Here is a 25,370-nt window from a genome sequence, read left to right as displayed (position 1 = left end):
GGACTTTCACACCCATTATGTTACTTTTTAAATTTTTATTGATTGTAGATAGAGAAACATTGATTTGTTGATCCATCTATTTATGCATTGTTGGTTCATTCTTGTATGTACCCTGTTCCAGTAATCAAATCCACAACCTTGGCATGTTGGGATAATGCTCTAAACCAACTGAGCTACCCAGCCAGAACCACCCATTACTTAAAATAAAAATTTCAAGCTATTTTCAATTTTAGGGAAAAAGTCACCAAAAACATAACAAGTACTAATACTTTTATTATGGCAGAAAGCAGTATTTTATACATTAAGTCAATTTTATAGTAACAACATTTTATGTACAATTTTAAAGAAACAACTGTATAGATAAATTCAATGTAAAAATGGGTATTTTAAAAGATCATCAATTTGAAAATATTTTCTCTACAGAATATAGTAAAAATGATAGCATTCCCCAGGCTAGCCCAACTAGCCCATTTCAACCAAGCAGTAGGTGAATTATACATTTATAAATATGCTTTGAATTCTGGGATCTGAGAAACTTTAGGTTCATTTATTGAAATAGCCATAAATATGCTTTCCTTAAAATTAAGTTGCATGAAGGCAACTTAATTCCAATAATCTTCCCCTTACTTTTGATTTAGGCCTGATTGTTTCTTTAGGCTGATCTACATAAAGGTTTTAATGAAGGATAGGTATTGTGTCCTTGTACGTGCTTGATAAGGTACCCATTTGTATCCAAACTGAAATGTTTCGGTGGTTATGAAAGTATGCTCAGTACTTGAGCAAAACCGGAATCTAACAAATTGTAATCCACAAGTTGTAATCCAATGAGTTAGTTCTCTGGCATCCAACACCTTCCCCTAAATGCCTGTAGCTTGATAGGAAGGCCTGGGGAACAGGAAGAAAAGTGGTAACATTGACAAGTGGATCAAGGAATGAAAACCAAGAGAATTTCTGAGAACAGAGAAACACCAGTCAGGATTCAAAGACAGGAAAGACAGTGGAGTTGGTTATCTGAGCACCTTACTGCCAGATGATTAAGAAAAAGGCAGTTAGAGATAAAGACTCGACCAAGTGAGAGAAACCAGGTTCCAGGGAGATTTTGGTTAATTAAATAAAAACAAGACCGGCCATGTAGTTTAACTTCCCCCAACATAGTTTATTCCCTGAGATTCCCAGTACAGAATTTCTAAAATTAAGGTGAGAAGACAATGGCACTCTTAAGCTCCTAGACCATGCAGAAAGTTTCCAGAGAAGTATCTGAGAACTCAAGTGACTTATCTGGCCAGAGGCTGTATCAAGCTCTTCAGTTCCCTCAAAACAACAGCTTAAAATAACCACATAGCTTTTTTTTTTTAATTTTTTATTTTTAAATAAAAGTTCCCTAAGTAGCCAAAACCTCCCAATAGAATAGCAGTCTAATAGAAATTCCTATACTGTGGCTACAGGAACTAAGCCTTTGAGAAATCAAATGAGATCATTTTACCTAAATTTTAGCTTGCCTGTTACATGTTAACCTCCGGAAACATTAATGACCAGTAAGTTTTCACCATTAAGAGTCCTTTATCATGCACCTTTCACCTGTTCTTCCCTTTGCTCCCAACAGATACTTCCTTCTCACATATGGAGAGTATTTTCAGTTTTTTCTCACATATGGAAAGTATTTTCAGGGTTTTTTTTTTTTTTTGGGGGGGGGACACTCTTCAGCAATGCAAATCTCTGCCCTCTAACTCCCTTAATTCCTTCCTGGCAGATAAAGTTTCTCCCAATTGGAAGTGGAATATGTTATCATCAAGCCCCATTTACCCAGCCTCCTTAGTACAAAGAAAGTTATGGGGGCATCCTATACATTTGGAATCCCTTAAATATACTTGCTTTCTATTAAAATATTTTGTTATATATATAAAGAGATATGCAGATGTATAAAACCTGTCAATTCACTGAAGCACAAATCACCGTATATTCAGAAGCTAAAAATGTATCAAAATGCACACACATAACAATGGCTAATCCACATAATGTGTCCTATCAAATGCATCACCATCCTCCAAACCTACAGCACATGCTGGCATAAGCTTTATTACATCCAAGCTAAGTTTAAGATCTTGCTTCAAAACATTGCTCAGTATTAATTCTCAGAAGACATGTTATAGGCCCATGTGAGGAATTGTTAGGCAGGTGGCTGAGGAACGCCAATTACAGAACAGAGCGCTTCTCCAGAGATTGTGGCATTTCCCATAGGTATGCAGGGGAGAACACTATTAAGAGATACTTTTAAGTATCAAGATAGGTCAACTTAAAAGTATAGGCAGATACAAGCTTAACTTTACTTTATAATCTGTAAGATGCACTAGAATAAAAGCTTAATGAATTCATATACCTTTTGAAAAGGAAAACCTGATACAAAGGTAGCAATAAGGTTATGACAACCATCAGATGAAATAACTTGGAAGCTTGTTTCTGGAAGAGATGGACCTGGATGCTTGGTCAGAAAGGAAACACAGTGTGCTTTTAACTTTGTGTGCAAAAAAGGTTTGGGTCCATGGAGCCAAACACAGTTCTATTTTGCCATATAAATTTCCTACTTCAATTACTGACCAAATGCTTTATTGAAGCTCCGTTTCTGGCCTTTGTTTTGGAATCTGTTATTCCTGCCACCGCCTCCTGATCGCTGTCTGCCACCTCCTGATCGCTGTCCTCGGAAGTTTCTACTGCCTTCCCGCTGTCCCCTGAAGTTTCGGTTGCCTTCCCGCTGCCCCCTGTGACCTCGATTGCCTTCCCGCTGCCCCCTGAAGTTTTGGTACCCTTCCCGTGGTCCTTCCAGCTCCGGTTGCTCCGTGGCTACAGAGAGCTGCCAGCGTCGTGAATCATGCCATTTTTCCTGTTGAGAGATGATTTTATTTTTACCACTTTGATTTTTTAAATTGAATTTGGTTTAAAAAGGCAGAAGAAAGACATTTTTGCCCTTTCTCAAAGAGAAAAACCAGACTGATATCCTCAGTGCTTAAAAAGTCACTGGTCAAAAATAGTTACCCTCATGGCCCAAAAGCCAGAGTCACTGAAGTGTGGAAAAATGGGTTTCACTGTAAAAAGTACCCTTATACTGTATCATCATCACATCATCATTTACTCAATTCTATTACTAGAGGGTATCCAAAGCTGCCAGCTGGTGAAACATACATATACCATGTACAAACACGTTTCTCATAGCAGTACTGAATTAAAAACACAGAAATTAAAACTGTTTATGTAAACCCCATATAACCTATATATATGGGAGTGAGGGAAAGGCTGGATATGGTTCACTACTCTGCAGAAAGAAAAACAGAAAAAACATAGGAGTAAAACACTAGGAGAAAAAAAAACACTAAAATTTGTAACCGTCTCTTAATAAAAGAACTAGAGCTGCTGTTTCCCTTTCTAGTATTCTGTATTTTCAATAATGAACATTCTACAATTTAGACGTGTTAACTTCCAAATCCAAGAGAAAGAATACCTGTATTTCTGTCACTGCAGCAGTACGGACATCAAAGCAAACGCCCTAAAAATCAAAACAAATACAAGTTAACCCTGCCTTTGACTAGAATTATAAAATGCATGTTAAATGACACTCTAAATGACCAAATAGTATGTTTAAAAAATACATTTCACATTGATATTTTTTTTGACCTGTGTCCCGGTGCTTGAGGATAGAACCGGCGGGCTGGAAACGCCGAGGGGGCGGAGCCCTCTCCCTCCGCACATACGGGGATCCGGGCCGCGCGCCCAACCCCCACCAAGAAGAGGAGGGTTCACACTGATATTTTAATATCCATCAAATGCTGCTTGTAAATAGTCTCTGTTGTTTTGTCATTGACAATTTACTCAAATGCTTGTGTCTTTCATTAACTTTTCATATTTCTTATTACTAAGATAGTAATGGAAACGAAAACTGTGAAAGGAACAAATATTATGTAGCTAAGAAATTTTAAATGTACTAAAAAAATTAAATGTATAGGATTAGAAGTACACTAGACTTTTGTCTTGTAAGTGTCCATTCTAGAAATGAACCCATGGAAAGTAATAAATTTGTCATTGAGTCAAAAAAAACCCCATTAATTTTAGGTAAACTTTATTATTTTTTAAAAGATTTTATTTATTCATTTTTAGAGAGAGGGGGGAAAAAGAGGAGAAAGAGGGGGAGAGAAACATCGATGTGTGGTTGCCTCTTGCACACCCAGTACTGGGGACCTGGCCCGTAACCCAGGTATGTGCCCTGACTGGGAATCGAACTGGTGACCCTTTGATTAGCAGGCTGCACTCAATCCACTGAGCTACACCAGCCATGGCTAATTTTAGGTAAAGTTTAGACCAAGGCCATCATGTTGTACCTCCCCAAAGGATAATAACAAAAAGCTAAAGATATAAAACAAAAGAACTCAAAAATTATTTAGAACTGACTAGAGATCATTCTCGGCTATCACACTGCGCTCATCTTGAAGTACCTATTAGCTGCATTTATGGCTGAGGAAGCAGAAGACTGGAGAGGCCAACTGACTTGTCTAAGGCCCCAAAGCTGATAGAGTAGGTTTTACAATTCTGGACAGTATGGCTCCAAAACCTATGGTCTTTAACCATTAAAATACACTGCCTTTCATCAAAAAGAGTGACAACTGGTCACACTAAAGGCAAAAAAACCCAACACTACCACCCCTCCCCCCCTGCAAAAAAAAGGCTTCTATGGTTAATTTTCTAGTTTTTCATAATTCATCCTCCTATGAAAAAGTTTTCTAAAAAATTAAATACAGGACACTTTCTTTGATAATAAGCAAAGACTTCATTCCCAACTAAAGAGGTCCTTCTGCCTTTTGGTCTCTATAAACACTATATTCAAACTACCCCTGCAACTGCCACAGGCACCCCTCTCTCCGCAGGTTGTCTGTAATTGCAATATTTTACGAAGAACACCCCTTCCACCCACCAGTTTACCCAATTATAACCACAGGGAGTACCAGGTACTGATACATTTTGTCATCTGTAGGAATCTTAATTTTCCTGTTTACTTACTAAGTAGTCAATGCCAGAACTCACTGGGGTGTAGAGATACCCAGTCTTTGGCTTTGAGTAGGTTATCATGTTCTTGAGGCTCTCGGCCAGCAAGCACAGCCAGTACAATTCACCTGAATGAAGGTATGCCCTAAGAACCCTGCAGTACAGATAAAGATGCCCCCAACTCTGCTGTACGGCCAGGGAAGAGGTTTCATACACAGTGGGTGCAGCAAGCACTTGGGATGAGACAAAGCATGGCGTACTTGGCATTACCGTGCTGGTCAGGCCATTAACTGAGAAAAGGACTCAGAAGAAAGAACACCAGTTTTGGAAGGCAAGATTTTAAAACGTGAATTTGAATGAAAGATTATGAACTCAATATTGAATGCCTGTTTTAAGTTGCTTAATAAACCCCATCTTAGTGGAGATGTCAGGGAAGCAGCTACATCTTCAAGTCGAGCACTGGATGCAGATGGTTCAGGCTGGAGACTCGGATGGGGTACTTGTCAATGACTAAGTGGAATTGAGTCATGGATGACACTACCCAGAGAAAACTACAGAGAAAACAAAAAGTGCAGCATCCCCCCAGAACAGGGAGAAACTACTGTACAGCGTTGTATTACCCGCATAAACCTAAAGAACCACAAAGCAAGGTCACAAAATAGGTCCCAGCCTCCCTTACCTGCTTTCCTTTGAGAAAGACCATCCCCTTCACTTTGGAATCAATCTCCTCACCCAGTTGCTCTTTCAGTTCTTTCCAAGCATAACTAATGTTTGGCATTTCAATTGAGCACTTCAAGATCATGGTCACAAAGCCCTATGGAAGAAAGGGCAACAAAATTGAAGTCTCAAAAACAAATGATTAACACCTTCCCTCATGTTTCTAAAATATCTCTGGAAAAGTTCTCCCTAAAAGGATATACCACTTGCACACACCCACACAAATAAGTACAAGTAAAACTGAAGAACTCCGAACGAGACCAGTGGATTGTGCCAATACCCATAATCCTGCCGTGAATTCCAGTTGTGTAAACTGTTACCATGGGGGGAAACTGGGCAAAGTGTACGGCGATCACACTACATCATCCCTAACAACAACATGTGAACCCATCATCTCAAAAATTTTTAAAAAGCACACACCTTTTAAACTTTCTAGGTATGCTGGCTGAATGAATTATATATATTTGTATGTGTGCATATATTTTAAAATTTTAAAAATCGAGACATAATTCACATAACCACAGAATTCACCACTTTAAAGTGTACCATTCAGGGGTTTTCAGTATGTTCACAAAATGTGCAACCATCAATACCACCTAAAATTCCAGGACATTTCATCACCCTCAATAGAATCCCTACGCCCTTCAGCAGCCGCTGCCACTCCCCGCACCATTTCTGGTACACTGGCGACCACTCATCTACTCTATGTCTCTATGGATTTGTTTATGCATGGCTTTAAGAGGGAAACATTGATTTGCTGTTCTCCTTATTTATGCTTTCATTGGCTGATTCTCATCTGTGCCCTGACCAGGAACTGGACCTACAATCTTGGTGTTTTGGGACGATACTGTAACCAACTGAGCTACCTGGCCAGGGCCAAGTATCAAAATTTGATAGGGACTCTTACCGCTTCTGAGTTGATCAAGGAGCGCTGGTCTACTGACGTGGCACCTGAGATATGAGCCAGCGCCGCCGCCAGGGCTTCCACTGCTCCCTTCTCCTCTATCAGTTTCTCAGCTGACTGCTTGAAGTGACTAATGGCAGTGGGAGGCACAGAATCCAAAAGCCTATGGTTTGATCGAGAATATGTTTGTTAGCGGAAGGGTAGGAGAAGTAGACATTTCATTTTCAAGACAACGACATCTCAAGATAAATCAGTAACTTTCGAACCAAATGTTCTGTATTGTTTAAACATCTTTTCAATGCAGTTACACAAGCATCACATTTCTATAGTAATAAATCTATTTCTTTGAGTATATCTAAATAATATCTAACTACCAACCCCCAAAAGTTTTATCCTAAGGCAATAAGATATTAAAATGTTAATCACAGTGTTACAGAAAAAAGTATGAACAATTTTAAAACGTGTATCAATACAAACTAAAGAAACCATGAAAGAGATACAATGAAATGCCATACTATTAAACCTGACGTTAATAAATGATATATTTTATAATAAGCATATGTTACTTTTAGAGTCAGAAGATACTACAGGTATTTACATTCTGAAATAAAAGAAAAAAAGACTCCCAAACTATGTTAAAAATGATACAGGCCTCTATGAGACTATATACTTATTTAGGACTCACTATTATCAGGCCTGCCCCTTCCGAGGCCACTTTTCACATAGCACCACCAGCACCCTATCTTTTTTCTCCTTCCCAGCCATCTAAACCCAAATTTCCTTATGAGGTGTCACAGGAAACCCTGTTTGCAGGATGCTTAAAGAAAATCATGCTAAAAAACTTGAAAAATGCTGAGTTATAAGTCTTTTCATTTAGTCTACCCAATTATAACTTTTTCCAAGTTATCCAGCATTTCTTTTGAACATGAACTCCCCCTGTTGATTTTTAAAATAAGTATGTCACACATTTGTAAGTGATTATGGAAAATACTCTAAAAATGACGCTCGGACTCTGGTCCCAAGCAGGAGACATCCGGAAAACAAGACCGCTTTGGCTTTCATGCCAATCCCACTCACCCCAAGGGATATACACTGAACAGCCAGGATGCTAAACAAACAGTTAAATATCCTTCAGTTCATAGCACAGTCCCACACAATAACTTTCCTTGTCCCCAATGACAATAGCACCTCCAATGACAAACACTGTTAATCTAATCCTATCTAGATATTTACTATAACTAAAATAACTCTCATTCCTCCCAGGTGAGAGACTAGATTAATGAAGATTTAGAATATAATCTGTTCCAATCTAATTAGTCTCCAGGTGGGAAGCACCTATACCATATATAAGATACAGTTCCTTAAACTGCCTAAGACAAACCAAACTTCCTTACCAGAGTACATTTTTCTCACTGCTTTTTAGAGAGAGAAGAAGGGAGAGGAAGGGAGATAGAGAAACATCAAAATGAAGAATGCTGACTAAGGTTTGCACAAGCCTTCGATCAGATCAGGGATTTAACCTATAACCCAGGTAATGTGCCCTTGCCCTTCTGGTACAGGACAATGCTCCAACCATTTGAGCCACACCCACCAGGGCAAACCAAACTATTAAATAGTAATTTCTTCTAGTGAATAATAGGATTAGGCAGGGATGAGTAGAAACAAGGGTTTCTGCTTTGCATAATTTTGTTTCAGCACCACTGGAGAGTTTTAATAACAAGAGGGTTATAAATTGTTAAAAATAATGAATAAATGCCCTGGCTAGTGTGGCTCAGTGGACTGAGTGCCGACCTGCAGGCCTAAAGGTTGCTGGTTAATTCCAGGTCAGGAATCATGGGTTGCTAGCCATGTCTGCAGTTGGGGGCATGTGAGAGACAACTAATCAATATTTCTCCCACTTTCTCCCTCCTTCTAAAAATGAATAATTTTTTTTAATGAATAAAGAAAATTTGTTTGAAAAGGCTCAACCTCATTACTGCGCAAAAACATGCAGTAATGAGAGCAAGTGCTAAAACAGACCGCAGCAGTGGCAGGAACATACCTGATGGCATCTTTACTGGAAGCTTTTATTATCTCTGTTGCAGAAGGAACGCCAATTCGTTTAAATTTAATTCCCTACAAGAAAATGAACCATAGTTTAATGTACAATGTACATAGTTTAATTAACTGTTTCCACTGAGATTGGTAAATTTTTATATTTTCAAATCATAGTTGTCATACATTTATTTATAAGATAAACTTTTTATTGACAACGGTTTTAGATTTACAGAGAGTTCCTATATACCATGCACCAAGTTTTCTTACTGTTAGGACTGTGGGACGTTTGTCACACCTAAGAAACCCAGTTGTACTGTACTATTAACTGATTTCGTTTGAATTTTACTAGTTTTTCTACTAATATCGCTCCTCTGTTCCAATATCCAATCCAGGGTACTGCATTCCTTCAATTAGTCATGTCTTCTTAGTCTCCTCTGACCTGCAGCAGTCGGTCTTTCCTTGCTTTTTTATGACCTGGGCACTTTTAAGGAGCCCTGACCAGGTACTTTGTAGACCGTCCCTCCATTTGGCTCTCTGATATTTTTCACATGCTCAGACTGGGGCCATGGGTTTTGGGGACGACAGCCCGATGTGGGAGCCACCACATCACTTCCTAATGGGGTACATGCTTCTCACTGATGATCCCCTGGCCAGGCAGCATCTGTCCACTTCCTGCAACGCCTAGTCTCCCCCTCCCGCCACTCCTAGTCTAGTCTCTGTACGTGGTCACCACCACACTTGCACACACTTTGTATGCAGTCCCTCAAGGAGAAGGAGGGAGACAAACCACCCTGCTCCTGGAGGCAGTACCTACCATACAAATTTCCTTACAGAATTCCTGTAACTCTCTCATCTATGCATAAGTATATCTGATGTGTTCACGTTATCATCATCTGAAAACTATCTTTCTAACATAAAACAGCTCTTATAATTGCAGATATGAAAATGAAAGCACTGCTTTCAAATGCAAAATTATTTCAAAATGGGCTTTACATTACAAGACAATATATAAAACATGTGTCTAAGAACAAGCTTTCAGTCACAGTCACATCCTGGAAATGAAACTAATTTCAAGTAAAAAAAAAACAAAAACAAAAAAACTGAATGAAGAAACCAAAGGCTGACTTAGAGCTCAACGTTTGCTGAATGAGGCTAAGAAAACAGTTTTACCGCTTTTTGCTCCACTTGTGCTAACTGATACTCTTCCTTGTGCTGATAGAAGCAGATGCAAACCCCAGTCCTTCCAGCTCTGCCCGTTCGCCCAGAACGATGAATGTAGGACTCCACATCCTATTAAGTAAAATATAAGTGACATGAACAGAAAGAGGCAAAGACCTGAGTAGTCCGCACAGAGGCAAGAGTGGTGGTAACATGCGGGGGTGTGAGGTGATACTTCTCTAGCATTTCAATTTATATTAAGGTAGTGTGACATTTTTCAAAACCTCGCAATCAGTGGTCCCTAGCCTGTGGGCAAATTACACAAGCATCATCTTAACAGTGCTGTCCAACAGAACCATCACACGTCATTTCAATATGCAATTTTCTATAACCACACTAAAAAGTAAAATAAAACGAAAGTAAAGGTTAAATTAATTTTATTGCTTTATTTAACTCAACATAGCTAGCAGTTTTGTCACTTGGATGTTACCTATTTCAAACAAGTTATCAAACGAGGTATTTTGCATTCTTTTTTCATGTTTTCAAAATCCAGTGTGCAGAATAGAAAGTTTAAAATAAAAGACACTCCAACATGTGTTCTGCATTTATAGCACATATCAACTCAGATGAGCTGTTGCATTTCAAGTATTCAGCAGCTACACCTGGCTGTGGCTATCGTATTGGACAGACAGGTGTGCAGGCTCATTTAAACAATGTCTATGCCACACATGGGACTTCCTTTATAAGAACTGATGATTTCACAGATATCAGGCATTTTTCCATCATTGTACACAACATTTAATCCTGCCAGATTTGCCAATTACGGCGAGGTTATAGGGTATTCACACTAAAGAGATATAGACAGGCTCTTGCAGACCAGATCTCATGTGACAAGCACTGTGCACACCACATGAACTATGTGTGAGGGCCCTCCCTGAGAGGTTCCCTTCCCACCCCCCACAAACCCTAGCAGTTTCAACTACGAAGGCTGTTAACTACAGGCCTTTCTCCCTTCTCTATCCTCTAGCTCCTAAGTTTATCCCCCCCACCTCTACCCCACCTAAGTCATACCCATGTTCAAAATTGCACTACTTCCACGAAGCCTTCCAGGACTCACCCTTTAGCCAGAAATTATTGCTCCAGCCTCTGACCAGTGACCACACTTGCACTCAACTGCCAGTTCTGAGGGGATGGCCTCAAAGTCAATTTTAAAACCACCCCTAGCACTCAAGAAATAACTATTATTAATCACATGAAAGTAAACAATACAACTTCCATTTTGGTTTAATACCCAAAAGAAACCACAAAACATAAAACACTTACCTTTGGTGGAGAACTTTGTATAACCAGGTCAACCTCAGGGATGTCTAACCCTCGCGCAGCAACATTGGTTGCAACCAAAACTCCAAAATCACCATTTCTAAAACCTTTCAGGGTGATTTCCCTTTGCTTCTGTGGAATGTCCCCATGTAATGACTGGGCATCCTGCCAAAGAAATAAACTAGCTTAAGAATACCAGGTCCAGCAATAAGGGTACTTCACCAATGAGGCCTGTAGAAGACATTCATATTTTGGCGATACTTCTACTGAAAATAACACAAAGGGGAAAGAAAACATGTGCCTTTCATGGACAAGCCTCAAAACTATTTCCAAGCCTTGGTCATTAAATCAGCTATACTAACAAGACATAGAACACCAGATAAGAACGATCAAATCTGGCCCTGGCTGAATAGCTCAGTTGGTTGGAGCATCGCCCAGATATGCCAAGGCTGAGGATTCAATCCCTGGTCAGGGCACGTACAAAAAGCAACCAATAAATGTATAAGTAAATGGAACAACAAATCAATGTCTCTCTCGCCCTCAAATCAATCAATCAATCAATCAATCAATCAATCAGCAATACTCTTAAAAAAAGTTGCCCTGGGCAAATCTCTCAGTTGGTTAGAGCATCATCCCAATATGCCAAGGTTGCAAGTTCAATCCCTAGTCAGGGCACATGCGAGAATCAACCAATAAATAGATAAATAAGTGAAACAGCAAATCAATGTTTCTCTTTTTCCCTCTTCTTCTCTCTTTCTAAAAATCACTAGAAAAAATTTTCTAAAAGTTATTTTAATGGTTACAATGGTAAAATTAATTTTCTGGGGGAAAAAAAAGATAAATCTATATTGCTGGTGTAACCTTGGGTTTGAGCCACCTTTTCCTCATCTCTGAAATGAGACTGACAGGTTAGGTGACATGTGTACCCTATCATTTAAAAGATGCTTCTTCCCTTCCCTGGCCAGGCAGCTCGGTTGGTTAGTGTTGTCCCAATACGCCAAGGTTTCAGGTTCAACACCTAGTCAGGGCACATACAAGAGTAAACAATAAATGCTTAAATAAGTGGAACAAATGGATGTTCCTCTCTCTCAAAACAACAACAAAAAAATAAAACTTAAATGAATGAATGAATGATTCTCCCTCCCTAAAGGAAAGGGAGAGGAAGGACCCACCTGCCTTATGGAGACATTCTGAGACAACTCCTGGGCTTCTTTCTTGGTCTCACAGAAGACAATGGTGCGCCCGTGAAAACCACTGTACACTCGGATCACGTCCCCAATAACTGCTGCTCTCTGAGTCCAGTGGCACTTGACAGCCAGATGCTTAAAGGAGAGGCGAGAAAAAGATCAATTTCACGAAGCTCAGCTGGAGCCTGGAATTACTTGCTCATCACTAATGGTACTGGAAGCAGCTGTTTAACTTGGCCTAGAGCAGACTCACTGTTTAGGGGAAAAAACTAAACCATGAAAGCAGAGAGCCTTTCCCTTTTCTCCAAAGAGCAGGTGACTTTATTTTCTGACCTAATCATGAAAATGTAGGAAAAGAAATATCATTCAGAGTCCTACAGGAAACCAAATAGCTGACAAGAGAAAAGTTTTTCTATGTTTTGTCCTTCCATCCTTTAAAAACGCAATCTGGCCCTGCCTGGGTGGCTCAGTTGGTTGGAACACCATCCTGTGCACCAAAAAGGCTGCGGGTTCAATGCCTGCCCGGGTGCACACAGGAGGCAACTGATCAATGTTTCTCTCTTGTATTGATGCTTTCTTGCTCTCTCTCTCAAATCAGTAAGCATATCCTCAGGTGAGGATTTGTTTAGAAATGCAATCAGCAGTCGGTTACTGTACATGTCTGTTCCGTGGGTACAATGAATCTGTGTAGACACCAGACTCTAGGATGAAAAACAGCTTCAACACAAAGCACCAGATTTTTTCCACCACTCCCTAGTGTTTCATGTCTGGGGGGGTAATTTCTATTTAGATAATTCAGACAGATTTAGGTCTCAAAGGATTCTGAAATCAGGGTAAAAGATGATAAAATTTAGAAAACACAGATATCATATGGAAATCAAACAAATATATCTTTACTTGGCTTTTCACATGGATCTAGTACTTACATAGAAATCTGCTAATCTTAGAACTATCAAGAGAAAAAAAAAAAGATACACAACTTATTACTAATTCCAGCAACCAAATAAATCATTTACCTCCACAGTTATTGCGGCTTTCTGAGTCTTTTTACCAATCAGGTCCACCTGTTCATATGTAGATTTCATATATTTCTTAGCAACATTAAATACCCAATGAGGGCAAGTTGCAGAAAAGAGCAGTGTTTGGGGATTGTCTTCTGAATCTTTTGGGGGAAAAAAAGTTAGTATGAATAACCCAAACAAACCTACAGATTATTCCACTTCACCCGATTCTTCCTGGGTCCATTAATACTCTACAGCAACCACTAGGCCAAGCCAGGTACTGAAAACGCAAAAATGAACAACAGAGGTTCCCAAGAGGCAAAAAAAAATACTGCCTAAGTAATTTATGTAAAGGACCCTTAAAATAGCAAAAGCACTCTAAACTTACTTTGCTTTCTGACCAGTGGCCTCTACAAACCACAAGGGGAATCTGTCCATTATAACAAATCCTACCAACTGTAAAACACCAATTCATTGCACTTTCATGTATTTCCAATGGCAGTATAAGCTGGTAGAACCCTTTTAGAGAGCAACTTGACAATGTGTGTATATTGAGGAGCGTGAACTATTCCTATCTTTCAACTCAGGAATTTCACTTCTGGAAATCTAGCCTAAAGAACTAATTCCAAATTAACTGTGGTATGAAAGGAAGTTATCTGCACAAAAATGCCTCTGCCTGTAAACAATTATTTATATTACCTAAAAATTAAAATACATAGGTGGAATTAAATCATGGCACAACTACTTCATGGACTATTATGTCAAGTTTTAATACATTCAATAAGGCTATGTTAATGTACACACACACACACACACACACACACACACACACACACACACAGAGTAGCACAAAGTCAGGAAGAAATATATGAAAGTCGAGTACACCAAACTGGTAGACATGAAATTCGCCTCTTTACTCTCTCACATTTCCCACATTTGGGAAATCATGATTTAGTTTTAATTCAAGTTTTCCTGAGTATAAAATAAGTCACCTCCCAATTTCTGAAAGCTTCATTTAACTCTTAAAATAGCTACTTAATCATCAACCCTTCTGATCCCTTTCATCAATTCCTGGAACTTGGGAGTTTACCTTTCTTATATGCCACACTTAAAATCTCTTCCACTTGATCAGCAAACCCCATATCCAACATCTGGTCAACTTCATCCAAGACAACATGCTTGAGTTTGGTGAGATCTAGCTTGCCATTCTGCAAGTGGTCTTTGATACGACCTGGTGTGCCAACCAGGATGTCAATCCCATTCCGCATACGTTCAACTATAAAGAGCATAATGACAAGATACGTGGGGTTGGTAAGTCCTTGATAGGCTGGGGTACCAATTAATAATTTTTATTCTAAAATATTTACTAACCACAATATACTATGCACTGAAGAGAAAGATACCAAGATACTCCATACTAGTGGGAAAAACATCTAAGTGACAGTCCAGTATATTACGTGACATAACAGAAAAAGGTACCAGTGGGGATGGTATTAGCGGGAATGAAACGACTTGCTTAGCTCATGGAAATACCAAGGTCTCACGAAGTAAGAATCTTTTTTTGTTGTTGTTAAGATTTTATTTATTTAATTTTAGAGAGAGGGGAAGGGAGGTACTGAGAGAGGGAGAGAAACATCCATGTGTGATATATTGATTAGTTGCTTTTTGCACGTCCCCAATTGGGGACTGGGCCCGCAACCCAGGCATGTGCCCTGACTGGGAATCGAACCGGTGACCTCTCAGTTCACAGGTGGGTGCTCAATCCACTGAGTCACACCAGCCAAGTTAAGAATCTTAAAGCAAAAGAAACTTTTGAAATTTAGGGAGGATGAGACAAGCTGGAAGGGCAAGTATTTTAGGAAAATATAGAGACATCTGGGGGAAAAAGGGTTCAATATAACTGGGATGAGATGGCAATAACGCAGCTTTTTATGGAGCTGCAGCAGCAGCATAGGGATACGAGGCACTCCACACACATCGCCCAATTCAGTCCTCACTGCAGCACGGCAGGGTGAGTTTAGCAACGCTATTTTAGACATGAACAAACCAAAGAACAGAAAAATCAAGCAACTTGAAGAACTTGAAATCACATAGCTACTTTGTAAGCAGCCTGGATTCAAACTCAGGTCTTTCTGATGCCAAAGCCTATATTCATTCCACCAAAGCTGAAAAGAACTAAGAATTGTGTGCCAATGCTACGATTTTTTAAAAAATTCCCTGAATCACTTCCTAAATTATATATCTGCTCTGCATATAAAGCTTTAAGGTCTTGAACTGAGAAGTAATTCAATACCACAGCCAAGGTTACAACATTTGGCCCTTGGGCTGAGAGGAAAAAAAGCCTACAAAAAAAAATTTTTATGAAATGAATGAATGAATGAATGAGGCGAGAAGAGGCAGAGACCCAAGGTCCTGGACAAATTAAAAAGAGTAACCTTGAGTTCTGACTTTCTAGTTTCAAAGGCCCTTGAGTCCAGTGAGATATCTCTGTAACCTCTAGATAAACACAGATACCACAAAACTCCCAGGAATAAATGGACTTGACAACAGCATCATGCAGTACCATGTTACTGACCATCTTTAAACAAAATAACAAAGAAAACCACCAGAATGACTAGACCAGGAAAAGCCCCGGATGTCAAGGTTAGAGCCAGCCAGGGCATCCAACGACAAATGGCACCTTCCTTCCCTCACTTTCAGATTTACTTACTTTGACCTCCGTAGGGAGTTCCGCCATAAAAACAAGCCACTGCCAACTTTTTTGTGATGTCAGTGAAGTCTTTGCTTACTTGATTTGCCAATTCCCTTGTGGGTGCGAGAACCAGTACCTGAAAACAAACAAACAAACAATAACACAAAAAACTAAAACTAAACTGAATTCATAGCATTATGCAGTATTTGTTTCTTAACACATCTGGAATTCACCAGAAGGCCTCCCTCATCCTAACAAGTAGTTTCAAAACATCTTATTATGTGCTTTGTAATATGCTGGGTAAGTGGAAGGATCATAAAATGCAGTTCCCAACAAACCTACACAGAAGAAAAGATTATGACCTTCCCACTCAGAAGAAGAGTAGGTATGCAAAGCACGGAGCTCCAGGAGGGCTGCACAGAGCAGGCTGAAGGAGCTGCGGAAAGTGTCAGGGCACTGCTAGCGCTTAAAGAACAGCATGCCAGGGAAGGAACAACTGGAGCAAGGGGTAATACTGCCGATACCGTTAGCTAATACTTGTGCTTTTACTGTGTCTCAGGTCCTACTAAATGTTTAATATGCATTATTCTCATTTAATCCTCACAAGTTATTTGTCTATAATACTTACAATTATATAATTGCACTATGACACCTATAACAAAATACACAGAGATTTCTAAAACCAAAGGCTAAGAAGAGGCCAAGCCTGGATTTAAATTCAGAGTCAGGCCCCAACCCCATGGTCTGAACCTCTGTGCCACAGAGCATCTGAAGTAGAATGGGAGTCAAACAAGGAAGACAGGGCCAGCATGACGAGGGGCTTCGAACCCTGGAAAGGCCTGAGTTCGACGGACAGTGCACACAACACAAAACCACTGTAGATCCTCTGGTAGAGTAACAACGTGACACCAATATGATTTAAGGGGAACAACCTAATACGTTCATCCAACAAGTATCGACCGATTACCCACTAGGTGCCAGAATAGTTCATTTACTGCTGTAGTTGTTAACAGGACGGTACACAAATAAACTAATGAGGCAGGACACAGGCACACAAAGTGGTGAACAAGTGAGATGGAGCCAGGAATTCGGGTACAAGAACCCCCAGCCAACATGCATTCCAGTGATTGACATGCATTTCGGTGAGGGAAGGAGGCTCGGCCTCTCCTCCTATTCATGCATCTCTACTAAAAGCAAAAATGGCAAAAAGGCAAAAAAGACACTTGATCAAACCTGTGAGCCCTAGAGACACTTAATAGTTTGAAAGGAACTTGATGAACATTAATAAATAATACAGGTGACCACAACCAGGAAGTGGATTACAATGTTTAAATACATAGGATTAGTGGCCAACGCTTTCAATACTCAAAAAGGCTTTAAGGAGAACCCAATAAAGAACAGTAGGGTTTGTAAACAATACCCAAGAAATGTTTTTTCCTGTGTGGATTTGGAGCCCCTGAGGTCTGCGTTAAAGCGAAGAGTTACCTGAGGTGCACGGCCTCTCTTCCGGTCTTGCAATTCTCCCAGAAGCTTCTCAATCAAAGGGATGGCAAAGGAGAATGTCTTCCCAGTTCCTGTCCGTGCTTGTGCAATTAAATCTTTTCCACTATACACGTGGTAAAATGTCTTTGCTTGTATAGGAAACAGGAAGGTCACCCCACGGGCTGCAAACAAATTAACCATGTTATCAGCCTTCTGATCAACATTACAAAGTCAGGTTCGAATATCTTCTGGTAGTGAAGAATCCACTTGACTAAAAAATATCAACAAAATTTAGAGCACAAATTGCAGTAAGTATCTACTATCTTAAGAGATTAAGTCACTTGCCATGAAATCTCACTCACAGGTCAGTATAAGCCTGAATACCAGGTACTTTCAGGCAAAGTCCAAACTGTGCCACACCTGTTTCAGAAAACACCGAGCTGAGCATCTGTGACCACCTAGCTCATTCACAGGCACACCGCTGAGATGAATTCTAAGCCAGGCTGGTATGATTAACCTAGAGATACCTTAAGAAGTGGAAGAGCCCTGGCCAGGTAGCTAATTGGTTAGTGTTGTCCTGATACACCAGGACTGTGGGTTTGATCCCCTATCAGAGCACATACACGAATCAATCAACTAATGGCCCCGGCTGGTGTAGCTCAGTGGATTTAGCATGGGGCTGAGCACCAAAGGGTCACTGGTTTGATTCCCAGTCAGGGAATGTGCCTGGGTTGTGGCCAGGTCCCCATTAGGGGGTGCACAAGAGGCAACCACACACTGATGTTTCTCTCCCTCTCTCCTTCCCTTCCCCTCTCTAAAATAAATAAAATCTTAAAAGAGGGGAGGGGTTATAAGAGGACTAAATGGTAATGAAAAATATAATAAAGTTTTTTTTAATCTTAAAAAAGAAACACATATCCTAGTTCATCTCAAAAAATACAGCAGAGCCCTGGTTGGTGTGGCTCAGTGGATTTAATGCCCATCTGGGAACCAAAGGGTGGCTGGTTCAATTCCCAGTCAGGGCATATATGCCTGGGTTGCAGGCCAGGTCCCCAGTGGGGGGCTTGTGAAAGGCAACTGTACATTGATGTTTCCCTCCCTTCCCCTCTCTAAAAGTAAATAAATAAAATCTTAAAAACAAAAACAAAACAAAAAACCCCAGCAGAGTGCTTCCAAATAACATGTCCAAATTTATACAATATTTCTAAGACTATTACCTTTGAGAAGTTTAATGGTCTCTTCAGATATGGGGAAATTAGAGAAAGCACCTTCTTTTTGTTCCACAGGTATTTCCTGTCAAGTAAAGGGCCACAGGAAGAAATCAGTAAGTTTACCCCAACTGATTAATATATAGAAGACTTGTGAAAAAGGAAAGTAAAGAGTGTATTCTAAAACACCTCTTCTCAATCAACCAAAAAGACATAAAATTCTTTGTAGGTAAATCAAGCTCTAAAACAGGAAATAATCTACAAGACCCCAAAAGAAAAATCTGTAGCAAGTATATACTACACATGTACAATATATGGCTAGTGAAGGCAGACACAGTCTCAACTAAGAACCACCCACTGCCATTCCAAACGGATGCACTGTTGTTGCAAGGTCATTAGCCCTTTTCGCTCCTGCACATCCACAGCAAACACGGAGCAAAAAGTGACATCACTTGTTAGTAAAAAACCTGAATGCCCAACAAAGAAATAATCATGTCAATCTCTAGACATGTATATAATGCATCATGTAACCATTAAGATGTAATATTTTTATTTAACAATAATAAATAAAATAATTAAAATAAATTAAATATTTTATGAAAGTGGGGGAGCCCTGGCTTGGTTGCTCAACAGGTTGGAGTGTCGTGCCACGCACCAAAGACTGTGGGTTCGATCCCTGGTAGGGCACCTACGGGCGCAACCAACTGATGTTTCTCTCTCACATTGATTATTTCTCTCTCTCTCCTCTCCTTCCTCTCTCTAAAATGAATAACAAACACGCCCTCAGGTGAGGATTAAAAGAAAAAAATTAAAGTGTGGGAAATGCTTATATAAAAATGGAAAAGTCAGTATACAAGATTGTATACAGTACAATCCTAATCTGACAAAAAAAAAATTCCACATATAAAAAGTACAGCAAGGAAGTATTGAAATTCAATAGGTTACCTCTGTACCTGAAAATGTTTAATATTCACCAAATTACTGAGTGCAGAAATTTTAGGGAGCCTTCTTTAATTTTAATTTTTTGGAGGGGAACTTTTTAAAAATAAATTTCCAAATTTCCTAAATTCTCTGAATCACATATTATTTTTTATAATGGAAAAATTCTTAAATGTTGATCAAGATCTACATCAAACAGAAAACTGTTTATTAGAATCAGGATTTTTCTTTGCTGTCTTTTTGAAAGCTGCCAGAATTGGCTTCCAAGTGGGCACATTTATTTAATCATCCCGTTCAAGTTAGTAAATGGCCTAAACGAAGAGACTTAGTGGTCCTACTTAACTGTGATTTATTGGTGAAACCCCTCAGAGGGAAGCTAGGGCCCATTTGCATGACTATATCCTTCCTGTTGATTTCTGACTTGCAAATAAGCTAACCTTGTCAGGAGAGATTTTTCCCAAACTTAAACAGATCTGTTTACGCCAAACGGAGGCAGACAAAAGGACTCTATTACAAGCCCACAAATCAAATTTCCTCCCTTGACTAAATAATATGTAGCAATTACCTACTTATTTATCTTTTTTAAAGTATATTTTATTGATTATGCTATTACAGTTTTCCCAATTTTTTCCTCCCTTTTATCCCCTCTCCACCCACAACACCCCTACCCTCAAGCATCACCCCCACCTTAGTTCATGTCCACGGGCTGTGCATATCAGTTCTTTGGCTTCTGTTTCCTATACTATTCCTAACCTCCCCCTGTCTATTCGTGCCAACCAATTATGCTTCTTATTCTCTACACCTCTCCCCCATTCTTCCCCTCTCCCTCAACACTGAAAACCCTCCTCCTGATCTTGACTATGATGAGAGATACATTCTACATAGCTAAACCTTACCTGCTCCAACTCACTGTTACTTTCTTCACTGGCAGCTTCACTGGTGTTAGAGTCAGGTCCAGAAAAAGAGAATCCATTCTTTACTTTGGAGATTTTCTCCCCAATTTCTCCATTCATTTCTTTTTCTTTCTTCATCTTTTTGGGTTTAGGAGCACCTAATTCTTCTTCAGAAGGCTCCTCACTTTTTTTAACTTTTTTGGTTTTAGAAGAAATATCTTTCTTTTCCATGGGTTCTTTGGGTTTTTTTACACTTTTGATTTTAGGAGAAATCACATCATCTTCAGACGGCTCCTCTTTAATTTTTTCCTTTTTGGATTTAGGAGAATTCATGTCAACCTCAGAGGGCCCTACTTTCTTTTTAACTTTTTTAACTTTGGGGGAAATAGCTTCTTCCATTTCTTCTGTTGCCTTTTCAGTCTTATTAGATTTTGGCTTCTCTTTTCTACCTTTCTAAAAAGAAAAAAATCAATGAAGAAAACAAACACTGAACAAAGCATCTGATAAATTTGTGTAACGCATCAATTCTAGATTACTTCCAAATCACACAATTATGGGGCATTTTTCAACATTTGTACTTTCGCTCAGCATTAATAAGGCAAAAATCAAACAATATGCTTTTTAGTACTATTTCTTAGCTATATGGAGATAGTATCGATAGATCAATAATTCCATTCGCTTAGAAGAGAATGCCTTAGTAACCACTCAATTCATGCTGGTCAAACAAGTAAAATTAAATTTTCACAAAGAATTTGAGGTGGCTCATGGGATGATGCTCCAACAGGCTCTAAACTAAATACAATGTAGCAAGTGATCAAGTACAGTTTAATTCTGGCAAGAGAAATAAGGCCATGTATGTCCACAGATGGAAGATGTTAGGCAGACTTTTCTTCCCTAGAATTCCTGTACAGGTAAAACAAGGATTCACAGTATCTGTCTTGACCATCTCACAAGTGCAAATGAATTTACAGAGACACTTCCTGTACCAAAAAGCTGTAAAAACTCACAATCTATCAATGCACATATAAAAAAGATGAATCTGCACTGGTTGGTGTGGCCCAGTGGAATGAGCACGGGCCTGAGAACCAAAAGGCCACCAGTTCAATTCCCAGTCAGGCACATGCCTGGGTTGCTGGCCAGGTCCCCAGTTCGGGGTGTGCAAGAGGCAACTGATCAATGTATTGCTGGCACATCATCGTATCGCTGGCACATCAGTGTTGCTCTCCTCCTCTTTCTCCCTCCCTTCCCCCTCTCTGAAAATAAATAAATAAAATGTTTTAAAAAGATGAATCTAATTTAAAGAAGAAGGGGGAAAAAGGAAGCACGAGTTACAAGGACATGGAATAAGTGAAACCTCAAAACCAAAGCGGACTATGGCTCCTACCAGAAATGTCTGACTTCCAACTTTTCATATTACTGAAAGCTTAATTACTTAATATCACTGAAAACAATTAGGTGGCACACTTGTTAAAACCTCCTGGGAGAGCCCCAACACAATCCCAGAAGTACAGAGACTATTACATTCAGCTATATCTGCCTCCCTAAAAACTTCAAGCCTGGCCTCTGCTCTCAACTCATGGATGAGGGTAATCTCTCCCACGTGACCGACCTTCAGACACCTGAAAAGTAACCTGCTCTCCCTTTCCCCCCACCGCAGGACTTCAGCTTTAGTCACGTGGTTCCGCCAAATAAGAGTGCATTTCCCATTCTGGTGGTCTCCTTTGTAATATAATGGAGTTTAGTCATGTCCCTCCTAATTTGAGCACCTCACAACTGGACAAGTTCACTGATGCAGAGCAGGTAAAGCCAGTGAAATGTCCTCCCATCCGTGAAGCAAGTCTGTGGTCCCTCCACTTCCTACAAGGCCAAAATACTACAGTTGTAAAACTTACCATCAAAAAGACCCAGAAACAGCAAAAAAAGTCATATACAACACAAGTTCAGGGGCAATTTTTGTTCCCACCGACCTTATCTCAGAACGGACTCAGTCACAGTGAAACCACTATTTAAAGAAGCAACAGCAAGGAGGCAGACAGCTGACAAGGTGAAGAGACTACTGCACTCTGCTGGGCTATCTCAAAAACTGGTGTCCAGTTAGCGCTGCAACAGAGCTTTACATTTCCATGGGTAATCTGGTCAATAAACATTACGAGGAACTGAATTACTTCATTTTCTTAAGTGCTGCCTACCGGAAAACGATACCTCCCTCACTAGGATCAAAATGTCACTGCTTACGCCGCGCACGTGTGCAGTCTAGTCTAAAGCGTCAGTCCCTACCTACCTTGACTTAAAATTCTCCTCCTCGCACGCGACTCGCCGGGAGTTAGGTCTGAGCTTGAGCCAGAACGTGGGGCCTAACCGTGAACATCCAACTCTCTGCACCTGCTGCGGGACATCCAGACTCCGGGACCACGTGGAACACCTGGCGCTCCCTTGAGTTCCGATCTCTCCCAGCCCCGGCTGGGGGCTCCCGGAGCGCGGCGGGGCGCCCACGGTCCACGGAGGACACTACTCCCAGACGCCCTTTTGGCTGAGACCCACGCGAATCTCTGGACAAGCCAGGCCCGCGCCGCGCTCCACGAATCCCCCGACAGGGCCCTGCGCCTCTCAGCTCCCGGCTTCCCTGTCTTGTCTTGCCCCCAAGACCCTCCGCCCTAGAGGATACCTTCTGATTTTGTTTCCGCGGTGTCTCCATTTTTCCCATGGCTGCGTCTGATTCCAAATCCGTGTCACTAAGGAGTTTCCCTGGCATCATTCAAGCACAAGCTGCGCAGGCCTGCCGATCTCAACCACCTCGTGGACAGAAAGAGAGAGCCCTAACCCTTCAGTCCACCCAGCTTCGTCACTTCCGGTAGCAAAGCATTTCCCCCCCGGAAAAAGGAAGTAGTAGGGAGGTGGAGCCGCACGTGGTAATTCGTAAGCACGAGTGGTTCACTGTACCAGTGTTTGGCTACCTCAGCCCCTGAAGTAGCGCGTTTGTACAGTAGGCTAGAACTGGAAGGAACCACAAAGGTTGGCTTTGTATTCAAACACTGGCCAGATTCTTCCTCTGCCTGGCCTGATAAATACAGACTTGTAGTTGCTATTTAGTGGCGCCTTTTCTATGCTTTAGATCAGCAGTTCCCAACCTTTTTGGCACCAGGAACTGGTTCGCTCACTTGCCCGCCGCTCACTTCCTGCTGTGTGGCCCGGTTCCTAATAGGCCAGGGACCGGTCCACAGCCGCAGGGTTGGGGACCCCTGCTTTAGATTATCATGAACAGGTTCGCGATACGTGTATTCTTGATAATTTTGTCTACTCTGAAAGGAAGTACCCAGACTCACAAGCTTGGTGTAGAACTAGAATTCAGCAGGGTCTGGTCATTTATTCATGCACTCAAGGAATTTCCTAAACTTCCTCTGAAGCAGTAATCCAAAGAATTGGGAGCCAATTCATAAAATCATTTTCAAAGATGGGTTAAGGCCCTGGCAAGGTAGCTCATTTGGTAAGAGCATCCTCCCAATACACCGAAGTTGGGGGTTCAATCCTGGATTAGGGCACACAAAAGAATTAACTAATGAATGCATCAGTGAGTGGAACAGCAAATTGATTTTTTTCTCTTTATAAAATCAATAAATACGTTTTTTTAAAATGGGTTGAAATCATGGCTGGCTTTGAAAACTTGCCTTTGAAAACCTACACTATTTGCTGTGATTTGTACATATTACCCGAATTTCTCCGGCATGAAATGGGTATAACAAAACCTAACTCATCCTTTAAGAAAATTAAGATAATGAATGAAAAGGGGTCAGCAGTGCCTGGCACAAAGAGCAGAATAAGTGAAAGCTCAGCAGTGTTAAGGTGTCTAGAAAATTCAAATGCAATCATTTTCTGACAAAAGAAAATGCTGCAAGTTTTATTTCTGTATTTCACAAGACTAATTTAATGACACATGTTTAACATGACAGTTTAGTTGTGGCTGGTGTGGCTCAGTGGACCAAGTGCCAGCCTGCAAACCACAAGGTCACTAGTTCAATTCCCAGTCAGGGCACATGCCTGGGTTGTGGGCCATGTCTCTGGTTGGGGGGTAGGTGTAAGAGTGTGAGAGGCAACTGATCAATGTGTCTCTCATACATGAATGTTGCTCTCCCGTTTTAATTTTTAAATTACTTTTTAAATTTAATCTTTATATTTTCCAATCTCTCCCTCTTTCATCTTCACTTCTAAATAAAATCTTTAAAATGACAGTTTAAAGAGGAAAAATGCCATGTTTCACATAAACTATTATTTGACTTTTCAGCCTCAAATTTTAACAGATAAATTTGTGTAACATATTCTCTGGGATGTGCTTGAGCCAGGAGCCTTGATTTATCCATCTTTGTATCCTTAAGATTTCAGACAGTGCCTGGTACATAGAAGCCTGTCATAGAAATGCTGATTGATCATTAAAATGGCATTGTGTCACCATGACTGGTGTGGTTCAGTAGATTGAGTCTTGTCCTGCAAACCAAAAGATTGCTGCATCTGGGACTTTGGGATTGTACTGCAGACTTTAGAGACATAAGGAAGGGACCATTCCCTGCCTCAAGTTGATAAACCACAGTCTGGTTGATAAACCACAAAACGTGATACTGCTGTGTGTGATACTGTTATAAATAGTATAAGGAGCCCTGGCTGGTGTGGCTGAATGGATTGAGTGCTGGCCTATGAACCAAAAGGTCACTGGTTTGATTCCCAGTCCAAGCACACGCCTGGGTTGCAGGCCAGGTCCCTGGTTGGGAGCTTGTGAGAGGAAACCAATCAATGTACTCGCACATCAGTGTTC

At 40.4% G+C, this 25,370-nt stretch overlaps 1 protein-coding gene and 1 pseudogene across 1 annotated transcript; both read right to left on the bottom strand.

The window, feature by feature from the left end:
• Positions 1–255: 255 nt before the first annotated feature.
• Positions 256–23,405, bottom strand: DDX21 (DExD-box helicase 21). The gene is made up of 15 exons (XM_037130569.2): positions 23,232–23,405; positions 20,570–21,019; positions 18,744–18,819; positions 17,530–17,708; positions 16,063–16,180; positions 14,443–14,628; positions 13,368–13,513; positions 12,337–12,486; positions 11,168–11,329; positions 9,857–9,976; positions 8,691–8,764; positions 6,653–6,812; positions 5,708–5,842; positions 3,494–3,538; positions 256–2,878 (listed from the first exon to the last, which is right to left on the bottom strand). The coding sequence occupies exons 1-15, from the start codon at positions 23,319–23,321 to the stop codon at positions 2,588–2,590; spliced, it is 2,382 nt and encodes a 793-aa protein (XP_036986464.2). The 5' UTR covers positions 23,322–23,405; the 3' UTR covers positions 256–2,587.
• On the bottom strand, positions 3,667–3,786 carry LOC119038220 (uncharacterized; annotated as a pseudogene).
• Positions 23,406–25,370: the final 1,965 nt, after the last annotated feature.

The sequence above is a fragment of the Artibeus jamaicensis genome, unplaced genomic scaffold (assembly GCF_021234435.1).
Source record: "Artibeus jamaicensis isolate MK-2021 breed Jamaican fruit bat unplaced genomic scaffold, CSHL_Jam_final contig_332, whole genome shotgun sequence".
Lineage (NCBI taxonomy): Eukaryota > Metazoa > Chordata > Mammalia > Chiroptera > Phyllostomidae > Artibeus > Artibeus jamaicensis.
The sequence above is the reverse complement of the archived record's forward strand: the minus strand, read 5'-3'. Positions and strand labels throughout refer to the sequence as shown.